At 44.7% G+C, this 18,750-nt stretch overlaps 2 protein-coding genes across 5 annotated transcripts in view; one reads left to right on the forward strand and one right to left on the reverse strand.

Annotated features, from left to right (window-relative positions):
• Positions 1 to 15,005, forward strand: part of Brm (ATP-dependent helicase brm) — a 28,886-nt gene extending 13,881 nt beyond the window's left edge. Inside the window, exons 3-12 of one of the 4 annotated variants that reach the window (XM_078183871.1) lie at positions 6,129 to 8,527; positions 8,586 to 8,659; positions 8,743 to 8,998; positions 9,074 to 9,212; positions 9,264 to 9,425; positions 9,496 to 9,837; positions 9,927 to 12,494; positions 12,563 to 12,737; positions 12,890 to 13,079; positions 14,505 to 15,005. In XM_078183871.1, coding sequence (XP_078039997.1) covers positions 6,129 to 8,527; positions 8,586 to 8,659; positions 8,743 to 8,998; positions 9,074 to 9,212; positions 9,264 to 9,425; positions 9,496 to 9,837; positions 9,927 to 12,494; positions 12,563 to 12,737; positions 12,890 to 13,038 — 6,264 coding nt within the window. In that variant the 3' untranslated portion in view covers positions 13,039 to 13,079; positions 14,505 to 15,005. Of the gene's footprint in view, positions 1 to 6,128; positions 8,528 to 8,585; positions 8,660 to 8,742; positions 8,999 to 9,073; positions 9,213 to 9,263; positions 9,426 to 9,495; positions 9,838 to 9,926; positions 12,495 to 12,562; positions 12,738 to 12,889; positions 14,468 to 14,504 lie in introns of those variants that run through there. The other 3 variants (XM_078183880.1, XM_078183860.1, XM_078183850.1) reach the window with 3 other exon arrangements.
• LOC144471646 (inositol monophosphatase 1-like) lies at positions 237 to 4,267 on the reverse strand. Its single transcript, XM_078183906.1, has 5 exons — positions 4,119 to 4,267; positions 3,337 to 3,470; positions 2,919 to 3,181; positions 1,702 to 1,959; positions 237 to 1,118 (listed from the first exon to the last, which is right to left on the reverse strand). Exons 1-5 carry the CDS (start codon positions 4,185 to 4,187, stop codon positions 997 to 999), a joined length of 846 nt encoding a protein of 281 aa, XP_078040032.1. The 5' UTR covers positions 4,188 to 4,267; the 3' UTR covers positions 237 to 996.
• Positions 15,006 to 18,750: the final 3,745 nt, after the last annotated feature.

Raw genomic sequence — 18,750 nt, forward strand, 5'->3', positions numbered from 1 at the left:
AAGTTTGAGACTTATCCCAACGCCGCCTCTGCTTGAAGCTGCATTTCTTTTGCGGGCAGCGCGTTGGCCGGGTCGGAACCCGTTGTAAATTATCTGGAACATAATCGCGAAGAACGTTTGCGCTAAAAGCGGCAATTTCGAAACGTTTCGGAATTAAAGCGGTGCGATAAACGAAAATTCATCGACAGCTTGCCAGGTTGAAATTTTCAATTAACAACAAGATTAGATGATCCTACGAGCTTTTTGTTTCACTTTAACTACGTGGTATGATATAATTATTATCTTTTCTTGTATTCAGAGAAACACCAGGGTCTGAAACAATTTACGCGATGCTTTACAATGCACTCTGGGTCTTCCATCGTTTGCACGGATGAATTAGTTCAATCATACAGTTCCGTCGCGCTCACGGTTGTCCTGTACGTACAGTAAACTACTAAGAGGAACACTTCTTCGTCTTCGCATCTTTTGAAACAGTTCATACAGCGATCAAAGAGTATAATTAAATTTTGACCATGCTTTACGACACAACCCTGCTAAATGCGGACTAATTATCATAACGATTCGCTATCGACGATAACAAAATACTTAAAAAATGATAACGATAGTGGACAATAGTTTGGTTCTCCATCCTCGTGGACATGTCGCAAGGTTATGATTTAAGGAACAAGGATAAGCGCGTAAATATTGTATTATCGCCGAGGAACTCTTTTTTCTCCAATTGTCTCCGAGCAGGCGCAGAACGCTTATGCAACCGATGCTACCGTCTATTGTCATCTATAGAAGACTGAGATTAACATACTTGACGCTAATAGGACCCTAAACGTCGCCGGTTCAGCGTCGCAATTCTCGTTTCACGCTGAAAGGATACTTTGTCCGTCTATTAACTAGGATCCTTCGTCAATCTTTGGTCATTTGAGGCGTGAATGGAAGGATCGTCTACTTAAATGAGCTTCAGTCTAAGAGGATTACGTGCGAAGAATATTCCACGGATTTTTCTTATGCTTGTTTCTTCAGCGAGGTAGCGGTGTCGGCCTTTTTTATCAGCTTCACCAGTTCAACGGCCACATTGCGATTGCCGGCAGCGACTACCTTCGGCAGTGATACGTCGAATTCACCACCTGGAAATAGAACATTTATCGGTAACTCGCAAGCAATTGGTTAATTAATTCTGAGTTGAAAATTCGTTTCTACCATCTTAATTTCTGTGAGCCAACGAGCCCAAACTTTTAGCAATAAACTCATGATTTCACAGAATAGAAGTAAAATAAAAGTGCAAGTCTTCGAATAGTTTCCACAAATTAAAAATAGTCAAATAAAATTCTGAAATTCTATTTCGTTATTCTGAATTTCAATAATCTATTTGTTGCCATAAATTCGTAAAATCAGCGGTCTGATAACCGGTGTGAAACACCTGGGAACAGATCGTCGAAGATCCCATCTCCCCGCAGCCGGAGTATCTTTGCCACTGACACACTTTACGCAACGGCATTTATTTTTATTATAGTTAATGGTAGCGATCATTAAATGATTCCTGTAATCGTTAGAGTAGCCTTCAATTGAATACCCTTTGCCGCAGGTAATTGTCAGATGGTAGATCTCCGCGCGAGTCAAGAATCTTCGAAGTTGCTGTTCCAGTAATTGGTTTTGAAGGAGCGAGACGATTAGGCTGCTAGAAATTTTCATAAGCGAGTGAATACGCACCACTTGTATCAATCACTACCCCGCCAGCCTCCCTAATGATAAGCACGCCGGCGGCCACGTCCCAAGGCATCAGATTGTCACAGTGATAGGCTTCCGCTGCGCCCATTGCCACGTAACAAAGAGTCAATGCCGCTGATCCCATTGTCCGTATTCCGTGAGCAACCGAGACGAATGCCTCCATTCGTCCAAGAACTATGTCTCTGATACTCTCAATCGTCGCGTACGATGCCTCTAGACAGAGCAACGAATTCTCCAGCTCTGAAAAATTTCAATTTTCTTGAGAAACATGGAAATTACCCCCAATATTCTATCTTCAGAACATCAAACTTGTTACGATTTCCGGGTACAAAGATTTCATGGGGATTTTTAGTCCTCTGACAATAATTTCCCTAACTATTCCTATGAAAAAAATGCTTCGAAATCAATTAATTAATTTGAGTATTCTCAATGTCCCAATGAGATTGAAGATTCTTCAGATTGGATTTTGATTTTACGAAACATTTGTAGAATATTTTATATAGGGCTCAAAACAATTTTGGGGTGTCAGAGAATCATTTTATTAGTTCAGATTTGATCGGGACACACGGTGTATATGTATAGTTATTTCATAGGTACGACAATGGACGAGGCTTCATGGTCAACTCAATTAATCAAATAGGATGATATAGTTTATTATTGATAGTATGATAGACGTTTTTTGAGACGAGCTCAACGAAGCGGAATATACTCTCGTACCTCCCGGCCAGCGGGAGGTCGTTAATTAATCAGGTCAATACGAATTAAGGATCTGCTGCCACGTGTTCCGACAGTGGTTACACTGTTATTCGTAACATTCTTGTTTTAATTGCCACGCTGTCCGCGTGATTTACAATCGTCTGTGAAACTTCTTGTACTTTTCCAATCATTTTGCTACGTAGGGGGCAAACACCGGGTCTAGAAGTTACGGGGGTGGAAACTTACAGTGGAAGTCTCCGATTAAAGGATGTAGTTATCGGAATTTTACCAAGAGACACTTTTGACGCCACGTGTGAAATGTGGGTCACAATAGACGCTAAATATTATTAATTGTGAGAGCGAAATTGCGGAATACATTTTTCGCTAAGGAAAATACTAAATCAAATGTCTTCAGAAATTGGGACACCCATAAACAATATTTTAGGTTGACGAATAAATTGACTAAGCCATTCGAAAGATCTCTTATAAAGAGATCAACTTACGTTCGACTTTTGAGGATTTGATGGACTTCCCATTGAGAAAAGCTCCGCGGCCTTTCCTCGCCGTGAACAATTGCTTCAGCACAGGATTATAAACGATACCAATTTGCAATTCTTTGTTGACCGCCAACGCGATCGACACGCACGTGAACGGGAACGAGTGGACGAAGTTCGTGGTGCCATCGATCGGATCGATGATCCATGTAGGTTCGTCCGTCAACTCCGGCAGTGAATTTGTCGACGACACTGTCTCCTCGCCGATAAACCTAGAATTTGCATACGTTCGATTATCTCGTGTCCTGCATCGACACGTTCACTGGTAAATCACTACCACCAGAAATCACTACGTGTCAAGTGGACCAATGAAGCAATTTTTGCTAAATGTTTTTAAGAAAAGAATCAATCTGCTTATGCTTCGTACTTATGCTTCGGGAACTTCTTGATGATGCTGTTGATCACAGCCTCCTCCACCTTCTTGTCGTACTGTGTCACCAGGTCCCAATCCCCGGCTTTGGTCTCGATATTTTTCGATCCCTGGATGGCATCTTCGATTATCTGAAAAATGAGATCGAAATTGACTGACTCTCTTCAAAAGAAAAACTCCATGTTCTCGACAACTTCTATCGCTTGCCGGATCGCAGAAAACTATGGGGGATTGACGTTCGTAGTGAGTCAGTTCCGCATGCAGCTCAAAGTGCGCGTGTACCGGAGATAAAAGATTTAAATATGATAGTAAACATTGTGCTGCTCGCGTGGGCCAATTAGTGTGCCCGGTTTTCTAGTCGGGGATGATTTACGAGCGAACGGAAACGATAACATCGGCGCTACTTGTAATCAGACGAGATAATTGTATCGGAGTCGAAAAGTGTGAAACAGCTAATTACGACGATGCAATCGAACGACTTCTTAATTGCGGTATCATTCGACTGTGAACAGATTTGTCGAAAATCAAGTTAATTGTTGTGGAAACGTTGATTAACGCTAGGTTAATAGGTCGCTGATTCATTAATTTTACAATTTACAATTATTCAGATCGCGAAAATAGGTTTGCGAGTTATTAATATAATACGCGTGTTACTTGCGGCAAAATATCGCAAGAACACGCGTCGAAAATCGGAATATTTTACGGTCACATTTTTCGAACTAATGTAAAACGATTAATTTGTTGTGAATGGAATCGATTCGATGAGATATGTATAGTACCTCTCCCGCTTCGGCGGTCAGCTTCAGACCAAAATCGTAGCAGAGGTCGAGTTCCTCGTTGCTAATCATGTCGAATGTTGTTAGTGGACTAACGGTTGTCACTCTATTGTCTTAACTTGCCGGGCTCTGCTCTTATGCTGCGATTGTCAACCCCCACTAGGAAGTCCGCCTAGTCTGGCATTACCAATGAACTTCCCTGGTGGATTATCAGTTACTGATTACATGTAACCACAGTGGATCCGTCACGTGACCGGCCCGACGAGACGCGACCGAAAGGGTTCGCATCGTAAACCGCGTAAGACTGCGGGATTTACGATTGGTGGACGACGGGTCTTCGAGCGAAATAAAAGCGTGATTCATCGATCCTCGGTTGCGGAAAGCTCTTCTTCAATTGCCTCGATAAATTGAAAATAATACAACGCCGTTCACAAATCGTTCCGATATATTGTTGCGGCCGTAACCCCGCGAACACAATTGTGTCGTAAATGCAAAATGTCTGCAATCTAACCATTGTCCGTGTTGTAATCCAATCCGGACGCTGCATTATTTTCCGAGTAAATATCTTGTTACCGGTATATAGCAACGCGAAGTTCGTCATGCTTCAATTTTAGGACGTATAATAATCTGACGCCCGTGAACGTGATATCTCAATGTTTTCGATTCTAATTTGACCCGTGCAACCGGTGAACGATAAAATGATTCGTGTTGCTATCGAGTCGCCGTAACATGACTAAGGTTGCCGTAACTTCTGTTGGGAGATGAAATCGGTAAGGATCGTAACGCGAAACCCATGACGTTTATGCAACGTCATCGTAGACGATCCAGAGGAGTGCAAAGCACGACGAAGACGGATCTACGATATCGAACCGGATGAAAATGATTTAAGCGTCTGAATAATAAGGTACGGAGCGAGGTCTCTCGGATGCTATCAGTTAATCTCGGCAGGAACTATGAATACGAGGACTATGAATAATCTGATCTCTCGTCTGCGGGAATCTGAATGGAGCCGGCCTGAAGCAACATCTCCATTCAACGGAGAACGTTTTTCACTTTTACCACGCGCGTCCGCGGTCCCGGTCACACCTGGTCCACGTGCTAGCCAGATGATCAGTTTTATCTACGCAACCGAAATAAATCAGCGCGGTGCCGTTGGTACGCTTAATGAAAAGTGTACTGAACATTATCGGTGCATGCAGACCTTCCAGGCAAGAGATGGTTCTTGAAAAGAGCGAGATCGAGAAGACCCCTGTTGTTTCCTCGCTCTTGTTACCTCCGAATTTCGCTCCCTCTCTTTCTCATTCTCTCTCTCTCTCTCTCTCTCTCTCTCTTACTCGCTCTAGCAGCTGCCTCTCGCCTGGAAGGCCTAGCTGCACGTCACAACGCATACGATCATGCGTCACAACGAAGAATTTTCTTGGACCGAGTCACAATTGGATAATTGTGGTATTTTCAAACACGGTAACCGTCCTGACTCCGACCATCGCATTCTATGGAAAAGAGATAGAATGCCGATTCTTTCCATCGTTGTTTATTGGGTCTCATAATTTTACCGTGGCGTAGATTAAAGGCAATAAAGCCATCCTCGTTTCACGATCCTCGTCCTGATCGAGATAAACATTTTTTCACGCGGAACGATAACTATATCCATAAAACAGAATTTTTCAGAGGCACAGCAATGGCGGTGTTCCGTTGCGGATTACTTCGATACCGTTTTATGAACGGACTTAATTTTTTTAATAGAAATTGCGAACGTTATATAGAGTAATTTATGAAAAGAAACAGAGGATAGAGTGTGTTTACTATTGTAGGAGTTATGGAACAGTAAATTAATCATCTGACATTGACCTCTGGGGAGGACATTATCTGAAACAACTATCTTGTCATATTTCTATCTCATTATATCTTAGATAATTTATGAACGATTTTACAATCATTCGATACCGATGTAACAAGTTGTACCTCGTGGAGTACCATATTCTTTACTAACTCCACGTTACTTTTTGTGCAAAGAACCAAGGAGGACCCGGCGGTCCGACAAGCCAGAATGCCAGCACCCAGCAAGGTCCAGGAGGTCCCATGGTGCCAGGTCAGATGGGGCCTAACGGACCCCAAGGTGCGTCTCACATGATGCAGTCAGGACCGAACCAGATGGGATCCAGTGGACCTGGGCAGATGAGTGGAGGAGGGCCAGGCCAGATGGGACCGGGAGTTCCGGGTCAAATGGGACCTGGTGGGCCTGGACAGATGGGACCGGGTGGACCAGGTCCTATAGGACCGAGTCACATGTCGCAAGGCAGTGGAGGACCTGGAGGGCCTGGTGGTCCTCACATGTCGCAAGGCAGTGGAGGACCTGGAGGGCCTGGAGGTCCTCACATGAGCCAAGGACCGGGTCAGATGGGCCCTAACAGTGGACCTGGAGGAATGGGTCCTGGCAGCGGACCTGGAGGAATGGGTCCTGGCAGCGGACCTGGAGGAATGGGTCCTGGCAGTGGACCTGGAGGAATGGGTCCTGGCAGTGGACCCGGAGGAATGGGTCCTGGCAGTGGACCCGGAGGAATGGGTCCTGGCAGTGGTCCCGGAGGAATGGGTCCTGGCAGTGGTCCCGGAGGAATGGGTCCTGGCAGTGGACCCGGAGGAATGGGTCCTGGCAGTGGACCCGGAGGAATGGGTCCTGGAGGACCACCCAATACGCAGATGGGTCCAGGAGGACCGGGACACATGGGTGGTCCGCCTGGACCAGGTCACATAAATACATCCGGTCCTCCTGGATCAGGTCACATGAGTTCGAGCGGACCCCAAGGACCAGGTCATATGAATACAAACGGGCCGCCAGGATCAGGGCACGTTAACACCAGTGGACCTCCAGGATCGGGACATATGAGCTCCGGAGGACCTCCTGGAGCGACTCATATGAATACCAGTGGACCTCCCGGGCCAGGAAGCCATTTAAACAGTGGGCCGCCTATTCCTAGTCACATGAATGCGAGTGGGCCTCCAGGAGCTACGCACATGAGTTCCAGTGGACCGGGAAGTCACATGGGACCCGGTGGTCCAGGACAGATGCCACCTAGCGGGCCCAATAGTCACAACATGCCGCCAGGTGGCCCAAGTCAAATGGGTCCTGGCGGTCCGAATCAGATGGTACCCAGCAGTCAATCTCCGATGGGACCTTCTTCGATGGGGCCTGTCGGACCTACCGGTCAAATGGGGCACAATGGTCCCGCGCAAATGGGTCCCAATGGGCCGGGACAAATGAATATGGGAGGCACGACGACGCAACTGGGTATGGGACCCGGAGGTCCTGGAAATCAAATGGGACCTGGAGGACTTGGAGGGCAGATAGGGCCGGGTAATGGTCCCGGTGGACAGTTAGGACCGAACGGTCTGGGACAAATGGGAGGTGGGAGTGGTCCCGGAGGACAAATGCCTCCTGGTAACGGGCCTGGTGGTCCTATGGGTCCTGGTAGTGGGCCTGGTGGACAAATGGGATCCAGTAGTGGTCCTACGAGCCAAATGGGCGTCGGAAATGGTCCTGGAGGACAAATCGGATCAGGAGGAGGTAGTGGAAGTCAAGTGGGACCAGGAAATCCTCCAGGAAATCAAATGCCACCTGGAAGCGGACCTGGTGGACAAATGGGTCCAGGAAGTGGGCCTGGAAGCCAAATGGGAGGTCCAGGAAGTGGTCCTAGTGGACAAATGGGTCCGGGGAGCGGTCCGACTGGACAAATGGGACCGGGAAATCTGCCTGGTAGTCAGATGGGTCCAGGAAATCTACCTGGAAGTCAAATGGGTCCTGGAAATCTATCTGGCAGCGGTCCTAGTGCACAAATGGGGCCTGGAGGACAGATGGGGCCTAGCGCACAAATGGGGCCCAATTGCCCTGGAGGACAAATGGGGCCTGGAGGACCTGGAAGTCAACTGACACCCGGAGGTCCCGGAAATAGTCAGATGGGGCCTGGTGGGGGACCTGGTAATCAAATAGGTCCCAATGGACCATCCAGTCAAATGGGTCATGGTGCTGCAGGCAATCAGATGGGTCCAAACGGAGTAAGCGGCCAACCGTCCTCTGGTCCAATGGGTCCTGGTTCGCAAAGTCAGCCAATGGGGCCTACCGGATCAGCTCCGATGGGTCCCAGCACACCTGTGAATCAGATGAGCCAAACTGGGCCTGGTCCAACAGTACCTTCTGGCCCCAGTGGTCCACCAGGACCTTGTCAAATTGGACCTTCTGGAGGTCCACCTGGTCCCGGTCAAGAAAATTTGAACGCTTTGCAAAAGGCTATCGATTCAATGGAGGAAAGGGGGCTTCAGGAGGATCCACGATACTCCCAGTTGCTCGCTTTAAAGGCCCGGCAGGGTAGCATGGGCGAAAAGCAAGCTTTCAGCTCGCAACAGTTGCAGCAACTACGGTACGTCTTGTACATAATTATCTTGACATACGGATATTTCATAGAGAACTGTTTACAGAGTACAAATAATGGCGTATCGATTATTGGCAAGGAATCAACCATTAACTCCTCAACTAACACTTGCCCTTCAAGGTTAACAAAACATTTTAAGCTGTTACATTGTGTTTTAAATGACTACTCTATCTTTTATACTAATCTAACATTATTGTAAATAGGTGGGGCACCTCCTCCCCCTCCAGGTATGGTGCAACGCCCTCCCATAGATCCAACTCAAGCAGCCGCTCCTACTACAGGGCCACAAATTCCTGGACCAAATGTCATTGGTCCTGCAGTACCTCCAAGGCCTGGTTGCCAAACTCCACAGCAACAACAGCAACCTCCTCAGACCGGTGCTAAAACCAATAGAGTTACAAGCGTTGCTAAACCAGCTGGGTTGGACCCGTTATTGATATTGCAGGAACGTGAGAACAGGTATTTCATTTTAGCCAATAACTCTGCACCCCTTAATACACCGAATACCAAGTTGAACATTTCGAACTTTAACAGAGTGGCGGCACGAATAGCACTACGCATGGAGCAACTGAGCAACTTGCCCACCAACATGCCAGAAGACCTCCGCATTCAGGCTCAAATTGAACTTAGAATGCTCAGAGTGTTGAATTTCCAAAGACAGTTACGATCAGAGGTAACTATCTAACGTTTTTAATTCTATAGATCCTAATTGCATTGTCTTCAGATTCTAGCCTGTACAAGAAAGGACACTACCTTAGAGACTGCAGTGAACGTAAAGGCCTACAAACGTACGAAGAAACAGAGTCTCCGAGAAGCCAGGGCTACGGAGAAGCTGGAGAAACAACAGAAATTGGAGGCTGAACGTAAACGCAGACAGAAACATCAGGTAATTTTATTTAGCAATTTTGATACTGCCTGAACAATAGCAACAAGTGAACCTTCTTTTTCTTTTAAAGGAATTCCTCAGCTCCGTGCTTCAGCATGGCAAGGACTTCAAAGAGTTCCATAGAAATAACTTGGCCAGGTTAGGCAGGCTGAACAAGGCCGTACTAAATTATCACGCGAACGCAGAACGTGAACAGAAGAAGGAACAAGAACGTATCGAGAAGGAACGTATGAGACGTCTTATGGCGGAAGACGAAGAGGGATACAGAAAACTGATTGATCAGAAGAAAGACAAGCGATTGGCCTTCTTGCTTTCTCAGACCGACGAGTATATCAGTAATTTAACTGAGATGGTAAAGCAGCATAAGATCGAACAGAAGAGGAAGCAAGTAGAGGAACAAAAGCGTAAAAAGGTAACTGAAAATTGCATAAATACGATTTTAGCGAGACAATGTGTCTGAATTAGTTATTCTATTAAATCATTCATGTTACTTTCATTCAGCAAAAGAAGAAGAAGTTGCAAGATGGCGAGGGAGGCGAAGACGGTGGTAATAACGAAGACTCTCGCGTAGGTGTCATAGAGACATCCACAGGCCGTACGCTAACGGGAGAAGAAGCACCACTGATGAGCCATCTTCAAGCGTTCTTAGAATCTCACCCTGGTTGGGAACCGATTGAGTCGGAAAGCGAAGACGACGACGACGATGAGGACGATGAAAATGGTGACGGTGAAGATAAATCGGATCATAAAGAAAAGGCTGCAGGTGATTCCGAAGAAGACAAAGTTAAAAAAACAATACATAAAGCCAAAGTGGAGGACGACGAATATAAAACCGAGGAACAGACCTATTACAGTATTGCCCATACTGTTCACGAAGTGGTAACCGAACAGGCGTCCATTATGGTGAACGGAAAGTTGAAGGAGTATCAGATCAAGGGCCTGGAGTGGCTGGTATCGTTATTCAATAACAATTTGAACGGTATCCTTGCTGATGAGATGGGTCTCGGCAAGACTATCCAGACGATAGCTTTAGTAACCTACCTAATGGAGAAAAAGAAGGTCAATGGACCGTTCCTTATCATCGTCCCGTTGTCTACTTTATCGAATTGGGTTCTCGAGTTTGAAAAATGGGCTCCCAGCGTTGTGGTGGTATCGTACAAGGGCTCGCCAGCTGGCAGAAGAGCTATTCAGTCCCAGATGAGAGCCACCAAGTTCAACGTCTTGCTGACCACTTACGAATACGTTATTAAAGACAAGGGAGTTTTGGCGAAACTGCAATGGAAGTACATGATCATCGACGAGGGTCACAGAATGAAGAACCACCATTGTAAGCTGACGCAAGTCTTGAACACACATTATTTAGCACCTCATCGATTACTTCTGACGGGAACACCGCTGCAAAACAAACTGCCAGAATTGTGGGCATTGCTAAACTTCTTGCTGCCTTCGATCTTTAAGTCGTGCAGCACTTTCGAGCAATGGTTCAACGCTCCTTTTGCCACCACCGGTGAAAAGGTCGAACTGAATGAAGAAGAAACGATCCTCATCATCCGTCGTTTGCACAAGGTGTTGCGGCCATTCTTGCTGAGACGTCTAAAGAAGGAAGTCGAATCCCAGTTACCAGACAAAGTCGAGTATATTATTAAGTGCGATATGTCGGGACTGCAGAAGGTGTTGTACAAACACATGCAGAGCAAGGGTGTGCTGTTGACCGACGGTTCGGAGAAGGGCAAGCAGGGCAAGGGTGGTGCCAAGGCTTTAATGAACACCATCGTGCAACTGAGAAAATTGTGCAATCATCCATTCATGTTCCAAGCAATCGAGGAGAAATACTGCGAACACGTTGGCACACAGGGCTCCGGAGTGATCACCGGACCGGACTTGTACCGAGCGTCGGGCAAGTTTGAGTTGCTCGACCGTATCCTTCCCAAACTGAAGGCCACCAACCACAGGGTGTTGCTATTTTGTCAAATGACACAGTTGATGACAATCATGGAGGACTACCTAAACTGGCGGGGATTCATGTACCTGCGACTGGACGGAACAACAAAGGCCGAAGACAGAGGAGACTTGTTGAAAAAATTCAACGATCCTGGATCCGAGTACTTTTTGTTCCTGCTGTCTACCCGTGCCGGTGGCTTAGGATTGAATCTTCAAGCCGCCGACACTGTCATCATCTTCGATTCCGACTGGAATCCTCATCAGGATCTACAGGCTCAAGATAGAGCTCACAGGATCGGCCAAAAGAACGAAGTTCGTGTGCTTCGGCTGATGACCGTAAACTCTGTCGAAGAGAGAATCTTGGCCGCGGCCAGATACAAGCTGAACATGGACGAGAAAGTCATTCAGGCGGGTATGTTTGACCAAAAGTCCACAGGGTCCGAGCGGCAACAATTCTTGCAGAGTATTCTGCATCAGGATGATGCTGAAGACGAAGAGGAGAACGAGGTGCCGGATGATGAGACGGTGAATCAGATGATTGCGCGTACAGAAGGTGAGTTCGAGATATTCCAGAAGCTAGACTTGGAGCGGAGGAGAGAAGAGGCGAAGTTTGGTCACAGTAGGAAGGCCCGGTTGTTGGAGGAGAAAGAGTTACCAGACTGGTTGGTGAAGGACGATGACGAGGTAGAGAGATGGACCTATGAAGAGGATGAGCCCGGATTCCTTGGTAGAGGGTCCAGGCAGAGGAAGGAGGTTGATTATTCCGATAGTTTGACGGAGAAGGAGTGGTTGAAGGCGATCGATGACGATGGGGCGGACTACGAGGAAGAAGAAGAGGATGATAAGAAGAAGAAGAAGACCCGAAAGAGGAAGAAAAAGGGCGAAGAAGACGACGAGCCCATTCCAAAGAAACGAAGGGGGGCCGGGACCTCCATCGACCCGAAGATCAAGCGAGCAATGAAGAGGCTGATCATGACTGTAATTAATTACACGGACAGCACCGATGGCAGGCTACTCAGTGAACCATTCATGAAGCTACCTTCCAGGAGAGAATTGCCAGACTACTACGAGATCATTAAGAAACCACTGACCATCAATAAATTACTGCAGAAGATTGAGGAGGGGAAGGTAAGCTTGAGATTCACGAGTTTATTTTCACGAGGTTATTTGCATGTAAATTAATCTCCGTTCCACAGTATAACGACTTCGACGATCTGGAAAAGGACTTCATGCAGCTCTGCAAGAATGCGCAGATCTATAACGAGGAGGCTTCTTTGATACACGAAGATTCTATCGTACTGCAGTCAGTTTTTACTAATGCCCGACAGCGGATCGAAGAGGAGGGTAATACTTCCGACATTGATGATAAAGGTGACTTTCATTGACAGAGTATATTAACAATTTTTAATTGTTGTATTTTAATTCCATAAGGTTATGAAGTTATATATATAGAAATATTTAAATAAAATATATGTATATAGAAAATTGGCCTTCTACATAATGCAAATCGCTTTTGCTTGTAGGTGATGGTGAAGATGGATCGGACGCCGACTCTAGCGTGCGAATGAAGATAAAATTAAAGGGGAGGAAGGGTGAGGGTCGAGGTGGGCGCAGAAAAAGGGTCACGAAGAAATATATTTCCGATGATGACGACGACGCCGACGACAACTGAGAACTCGTTTGTGATTTTATAGAGAAACAGGAGAGAAATAGGTAAGACACCTTTAATCAGCTATCTCAAAGTCGAACTATTACCCAATGTGCACAATTGTTACGATATAGTTGAACTATATGAATACCGCGGGGACATTGCAACATGAATTATAGTATGGAAGTACTATTGTCCGTCAGGTTGTATGTCGACGTGCCCTTTGACAACTGTAAACCATCTTCGGAAGTCGTGCGTTGAATACCAAATTCTGTAGATTTGATACGAATTGTAATAGGGCGACGGATCAGCTATTCATTTCCTCTATTTTCCGTTTGTCGACTGTTCTATTTTTCCTTTTATTTGACGCAAGTGTACGTACAGGACTTGTACGGCGTGTACAGTAAGAATGTAGCGTTGTAGAGATGATAAGAAATGAACGCAGTACGTAATTTTATTTTAATTTTTAATCAACGGGCGCACCGCGACGCGTGTAGCTGTATATTAACGATTCGAGCGAACTTGCTTTCATACAGATTCTGTTTTTTAGTTAGAGCGTTCGAGGATGATTAACGAGGACAATAATTTTGGGAAAAGCAGCTCTTCGATCGATCATTTTTAATCACTTTTCATAAACCTTTAAGTTTCTATTACATTCACGATCAAGTGATTTCTAATTCGATCCGCCTCGTTACTCGCTTCTCCTGTGCTAATATTTTAATCGATGAAGGATAGGAGAGACGTACACGCGAGAGACGCGTTGAGTATTCAGATTAGGGATTTCCAGGGATCATGCGTTCTCCGTGAATATCGAGTATCGTTCGGTGGTTCCTTAGCGTGTATAGAATCTATATATCAGCCAGGGGACTCGTTTTTCTTAACATTTTCGTCCGTCATTGTTCCGTAACGCGCAGCAGAGAAGTCACGTGAGATACGATTATTTCATTTACACTGTATTGTAACTTGATCTTATATATAGATATGTAAGTGAATAAATCTAAAAAATCTTGACAAATCTGAGTACCACGTTCTTACTATTTCTAAGCGTTAGCTAAGTGACGGAATACGAGTAAGTGAAGCATGCCTGTTACTCTTCGCATTCCTGTTATTCGGAATTGAATTAAATATCAAACGATAAACTATCCACGTTTGTCAAACACAGATAACTCCGGGTATTTTTATTCCGCTACTGTTTGACGTTTCTATCTGGATACAAATATCGAGCGATTTCAGTCAATGCCCTTTACTTCTTTAGTATTTATTCAGCAGCGGTTACGCAGAGATCGTTCTTCTTTTAGTTTTAAGAGAATATATTTTTCAGTGCTTTTCTATCTTTTTAAAAAGTAGTCGTAATTAAGCGTAATGGTATTATAATAGTTCATACAACTCTGTACAATTTTACTTCTATTAAATCTTTTATTATTATTATTATTTCTCTGTTCGCTATATTTTTCTAATTTTTATTTTCCTTCGATTCATTGTTTGTTTAGAGGAAATATTTCTCGATTCTTACGGACGCTCGTGCAAACGGAACAACGCAAATATCTTAAACCGCAGTATCCTTGAAAAAGCGCAGCAGATAATGGGAATTCAATTCCATCAGGCACAGAGAGTGTTACGTCCTGTGTGCACGTAATTAACGAAACACTCTTCAATCTTCGTCACATTCATTAGCAGATAGCAGCCGGCGTATATTACAGGCGCACGCTACGCAGACAGTGAATAGATATGCAAATGAAATCTTATCAGAGATGCATCCAAATGTCATCTGTATCAATGCCATCCTGTTAGCGTAATATTTGTCTCCGAGATGTACGGGAGTGTCAGAGAAAGATACAAACTGCGGCAATTTTGCGACGACTACGAACAATGCAGTATTACAGTTTAACATTGTTCGAAATTATCCTCGTTTGCGAAACCTTAAATTATTTTTATGATCCTTTTATTTAACTGTTCAACTTTTCTTATAATGATGAAAATAAAATCTTGTCTATGCTAATTCTATAGAACGTTAATAATTTTAATAAGTATTGCATAATGTTAAGATATTCTCTTTAATGCTCTGCAATAGTTTTGCAACGAAAATTGTTCGAGGAATCGTGTGACAACTCTTTTGGGACGATATTCCAGCGATCCTGTCTGCGTCGGTTCGTTACCAGATGACATTAAAGCTCGATTTCTTCGCGCGTTGCGTCAGTGCGCGCTCTCTCTCTCTCTGTTCTTTAGATTATTGTGGAGATGAAAACCAGAATGAATCGCTTTCGATTCCACGGTGCAACGAACAAGTTTGAACGGTTCGGTGTGCTCGGAGATCTCTGTCGAAACTTACTCCGTTTCCTGGGTTTACACGGCGAAAATGAAGGAAGAAGGTGAGGAAATTACGTGTCAGCCTCGCGTCAAAGATTCCGCTCATGTGAACCCGCTGCGAGGATCCTTAGTGTTTCCACGAAACCCGTGTACTCCGGTATATCTCGCTCCACGATTCCCTTCCCTTTTTTGGATTTCAGCATGCTCCAGAAAGCAGTAGGATCATTACAATAAAATAGAAACACGACGACAGCACGCATTTTTGATCGCGTATCAATTTTAAAAAGCTTTCAGGTTGCCGAATAATTTAGTCGTTCTAGAACAGCTCTCGTTAAATTGTTTAATAAATTAAAATGATGTTTTAATCTTGTTTAACTTCCGTCGAACATCCATTAACTGTTGGTAACAAGTTTATAGTACGGCCAGAAATTTAAACGGAGTTTCGCCGTTGTTCATTCGCGATTTTACTCGATTAAGAATATAATCGAGGCCTCGTCCACCGAAAAACTTGGCTCGCTGGATTTATCGAATCGTTTATAAACTAATGAGCAGTTGCCTATAATCGTTTAATAAAACGTCTTCCGCACTTGATTCGTTTCCAGCTCGGGTATTAGCAACGCCGCGGGCACGGGATCTGTTTATCAGATTATTTTATCTCCACGCTAATCCCCCTCGATCGGTATTACATCGTAAACAAGACTTTTTTTCCAGCAGTACCAATTTCTCGATTTTCAAGCCGTTGATTTATAGGCGTCGCGTTTACAACCCCAATAAAAATGATGTAACAGTCTGGAGAGCGTATCTTGCAGCTTAATTTATAATCTAATTATCCGATACACCCTCCACAGCTCGAACCCGACCTGTCTGCGGTTTGGACGAGAAGACGAGTTGTCCGAACGGACGAAACTAGAGACCGCGGAAGGGGTTGATCCGAAAGATCCCTCGATGGCGAGAAAAAAAAAAGAATCGACGCATCCCTGCTACACGCGTGGCAGCTTAATTACCGTCCACGGTCGAGTGTGAAATTGTCAATTACCACGGGTGGCACGCCCCCTTTGCATCGGTTTTCCAATTAATCCGGGCGCAGGCCACCCGAACGAGGACTGATATCGTCTCACCCCTTTTCTTTGAACGATCCGAGAATTTTTTAAAACACCCGCCGCATCCTAGTTTCACCATCGATCATCTCTCCCGCATGGTCCCCAATGGGTTTTGCTGCACAATCGATCGCAAACAACCGGACACAATCGTAAATCGTGCTCGTTACTTAAAGTAATGAGCAAAACTTCGGCTTGGTGACCCCCTGTCGCAGACATCGGTGAGTACGAGCACTTACGCAAATTACGAGCGATATATTTTAAAAAAAGAGACATCGGGACGAGGCGCAATTTGCAAGAGACACGGTTAATCGAAACCATCTCCTGTAATTTTATTGCTTTTCATTTGTTTCCGTTCGATACGGAGAGCCAATTATAATCGAGGGGATTTTTTCACTTCGAACAAAGGAAGTTGGTAATTGCATTATTTTACGATTGTCGATCTCATTCGAATGGAATATAACATTCCGTTTGAGGAAATATATTACGGCAGAGAAAAAAAATTGTCGTTTATCACGATCAGCGAAATCAAGATATAGATAGCATTCATATATAATAATAATAATAATAATAATAATAATAATATATATAACGATACGTCAAATTGTCGCGGATTTTCAATGAAAAAATTCCGAGAGGTTCTCAGAATTGTTCTTGAAAATCTTTGAAATAGTATTTCGAGATACCCTTGGAAATCGAATGGCCTCGCTATATCTGGGACACCCAGAGTGCAATGGGCTTTTCCGGTTCCCTTGATGAGCTAAAAATATGGAATGATTGGCACGCGATTAACGCGTTGTCATCGACTTTAACAGGCAGGTAAGAAAATACAAGATTAAGGGCGTGGAAGTGAAAGAAGAGCGTTGTTGGTTCAGGAACGGGGGTCACGATATGGTGTCGTGTCGGGTGCCCTGACCCGGCGCGGAAACTGTGGACTTATATAACCGTTTCCGGCCTGTACGAAACATAAAAACTTTCCTAATATAAACTTCGTCTATCAACGTCGCGGCTTTGGATGGATTTCATTCGCGATACGATACGAGATACGTAAACCGGCCCCCCGTGTGTCGTTATAAAATGAAATAAAGCCGGCCATTGTCATCGGGACAATCTTTCGAACTTCTCGCGACAGCGACAGCAGCTTCCGTTATGCTAATAATTAACGAGGAAAACTTCGGCATTGAAAACACGATGACTCTGGGGGGAGGACCCTTCGAACGATAAAAAAAACAAGCCGACAGTTCTATAAGAATATATGAAATAGAGTTTACAAAATTGTGTAAGTGCCTCTTGCAATAAAAAAAAAAACAAATTGGCGGTTTCTATAACAAAATATAGAATAGTGTCACGGTATTTACGAACGCGTAAAGATCCGCACTAATTCACAGGGCTATTATGCGTTCGTGTGTTGCAAGTGGCTCTTACGTAACAGTGCAACGCACCAATTACGTGGAAACTTTACTTTCCGAAGCGCTTATGAGTTAGAACTCGGATAACGATCTGAATTAGTCCGAGTAAATTAGTCCACCTTTGTTTACCCCGGAGTGAAAGTCCTGTCACCGTCCTTGCAATTACGTTTGCATTTCTACAGAAGCGTAAATTGTAGCAACAACGAACGGTAGAATCATCGTTGGTCGGTCTAAAAGACACGCGCGCGCGTACCATGATTAATCGTCTCAAAGTTGCACGTAAGCTTGTTTGCAGACCAGCCTTTTTTCTGTCCCCGATGATTAATCGTTCCCGACGCTTATTTATCGGCGCGGCGGTCTCCATTTGCAATTACTACTTTAGGCTGCACTCATTACGTGGATCCGGTTCGATCTAGATACCATCGATTATCCTCTATTCGATTATCCTCGCGGATACCGGACTCCTTTACGAGCAAGATAATACCTTGGCCGTGTGTATATGTCCATTTGAGGAACACGAATCTATTAATCCGGCATCGATTAGCGCTCCCGTCGCTACGCTGTTTCGGGTTACGGGTCTATACCGGCTTGATACCGCGTTAAACACAGCTTCGACAAAATACTAAATTTGTCGAAGCACTAAATAAGACTCGAACGGCCGCAAGAATCGCCGCTTCGAATTTCCATCGTTATCGCAACAATTAGCAGCGAAGAGAGATATCGCGTAAACGATTTATGCTTTCGCTGTACAGCCTCATAAAAATGCAAATATATATTTTATCCGGTTAAAATCAATCTGCCAGCTCATATTCCGTATCTGATGCATGGATCTTTCTGCAACGTGAACATTTTCTGCATTAATCGGCGGCAACGCTTTAATAGAATTTTGTTTCCGATATTCGATTGCGCTGGGAATAATAGAG

Source organism: Augochlora pura, chromosome 1 (genome assembly GCF_028453695.1).
Source record: "Augochlora pura isolate Apur16 chromosome 1, APUR_v2.2.1, whole genome shotgun sequence".
In the NCBI taxonomy this organism is placed as follows: domain Eukaryota; kingdom Metazoa; phylum Arthropoda; class Insecta; order Hymenoptera; family Halictidae; genus Augochlora; species Augochlora pura.

What these genes read in the sequence shown, in the direction of transcription:
- LOC144471646 (XM_078183906.1), bottom strand. Translation starts at nt 4,187, where the DNA reads ATGATTAGCAACGAGGAACTCGACCTCTGCTACGATTTTGGTCTGAAG. An exon ending in TGACCGCCGAAGCGGGAGAG is followed by an intron (nt 3,471 to 4,118) that starts GTACTATACATA and finishes CTCATTTTTCAG; the next exon opens with ATAATCGAAGATGCCATCCA. An exon ending in GGTAGTGATTGATACAAGTG is followed by an intron (nt 1,119 to 1,701) that starts GTGCGTATTCAC and finishes TTCTATTTCCAG; the next exon opens with GTGGTGAATTCGACGTATCA.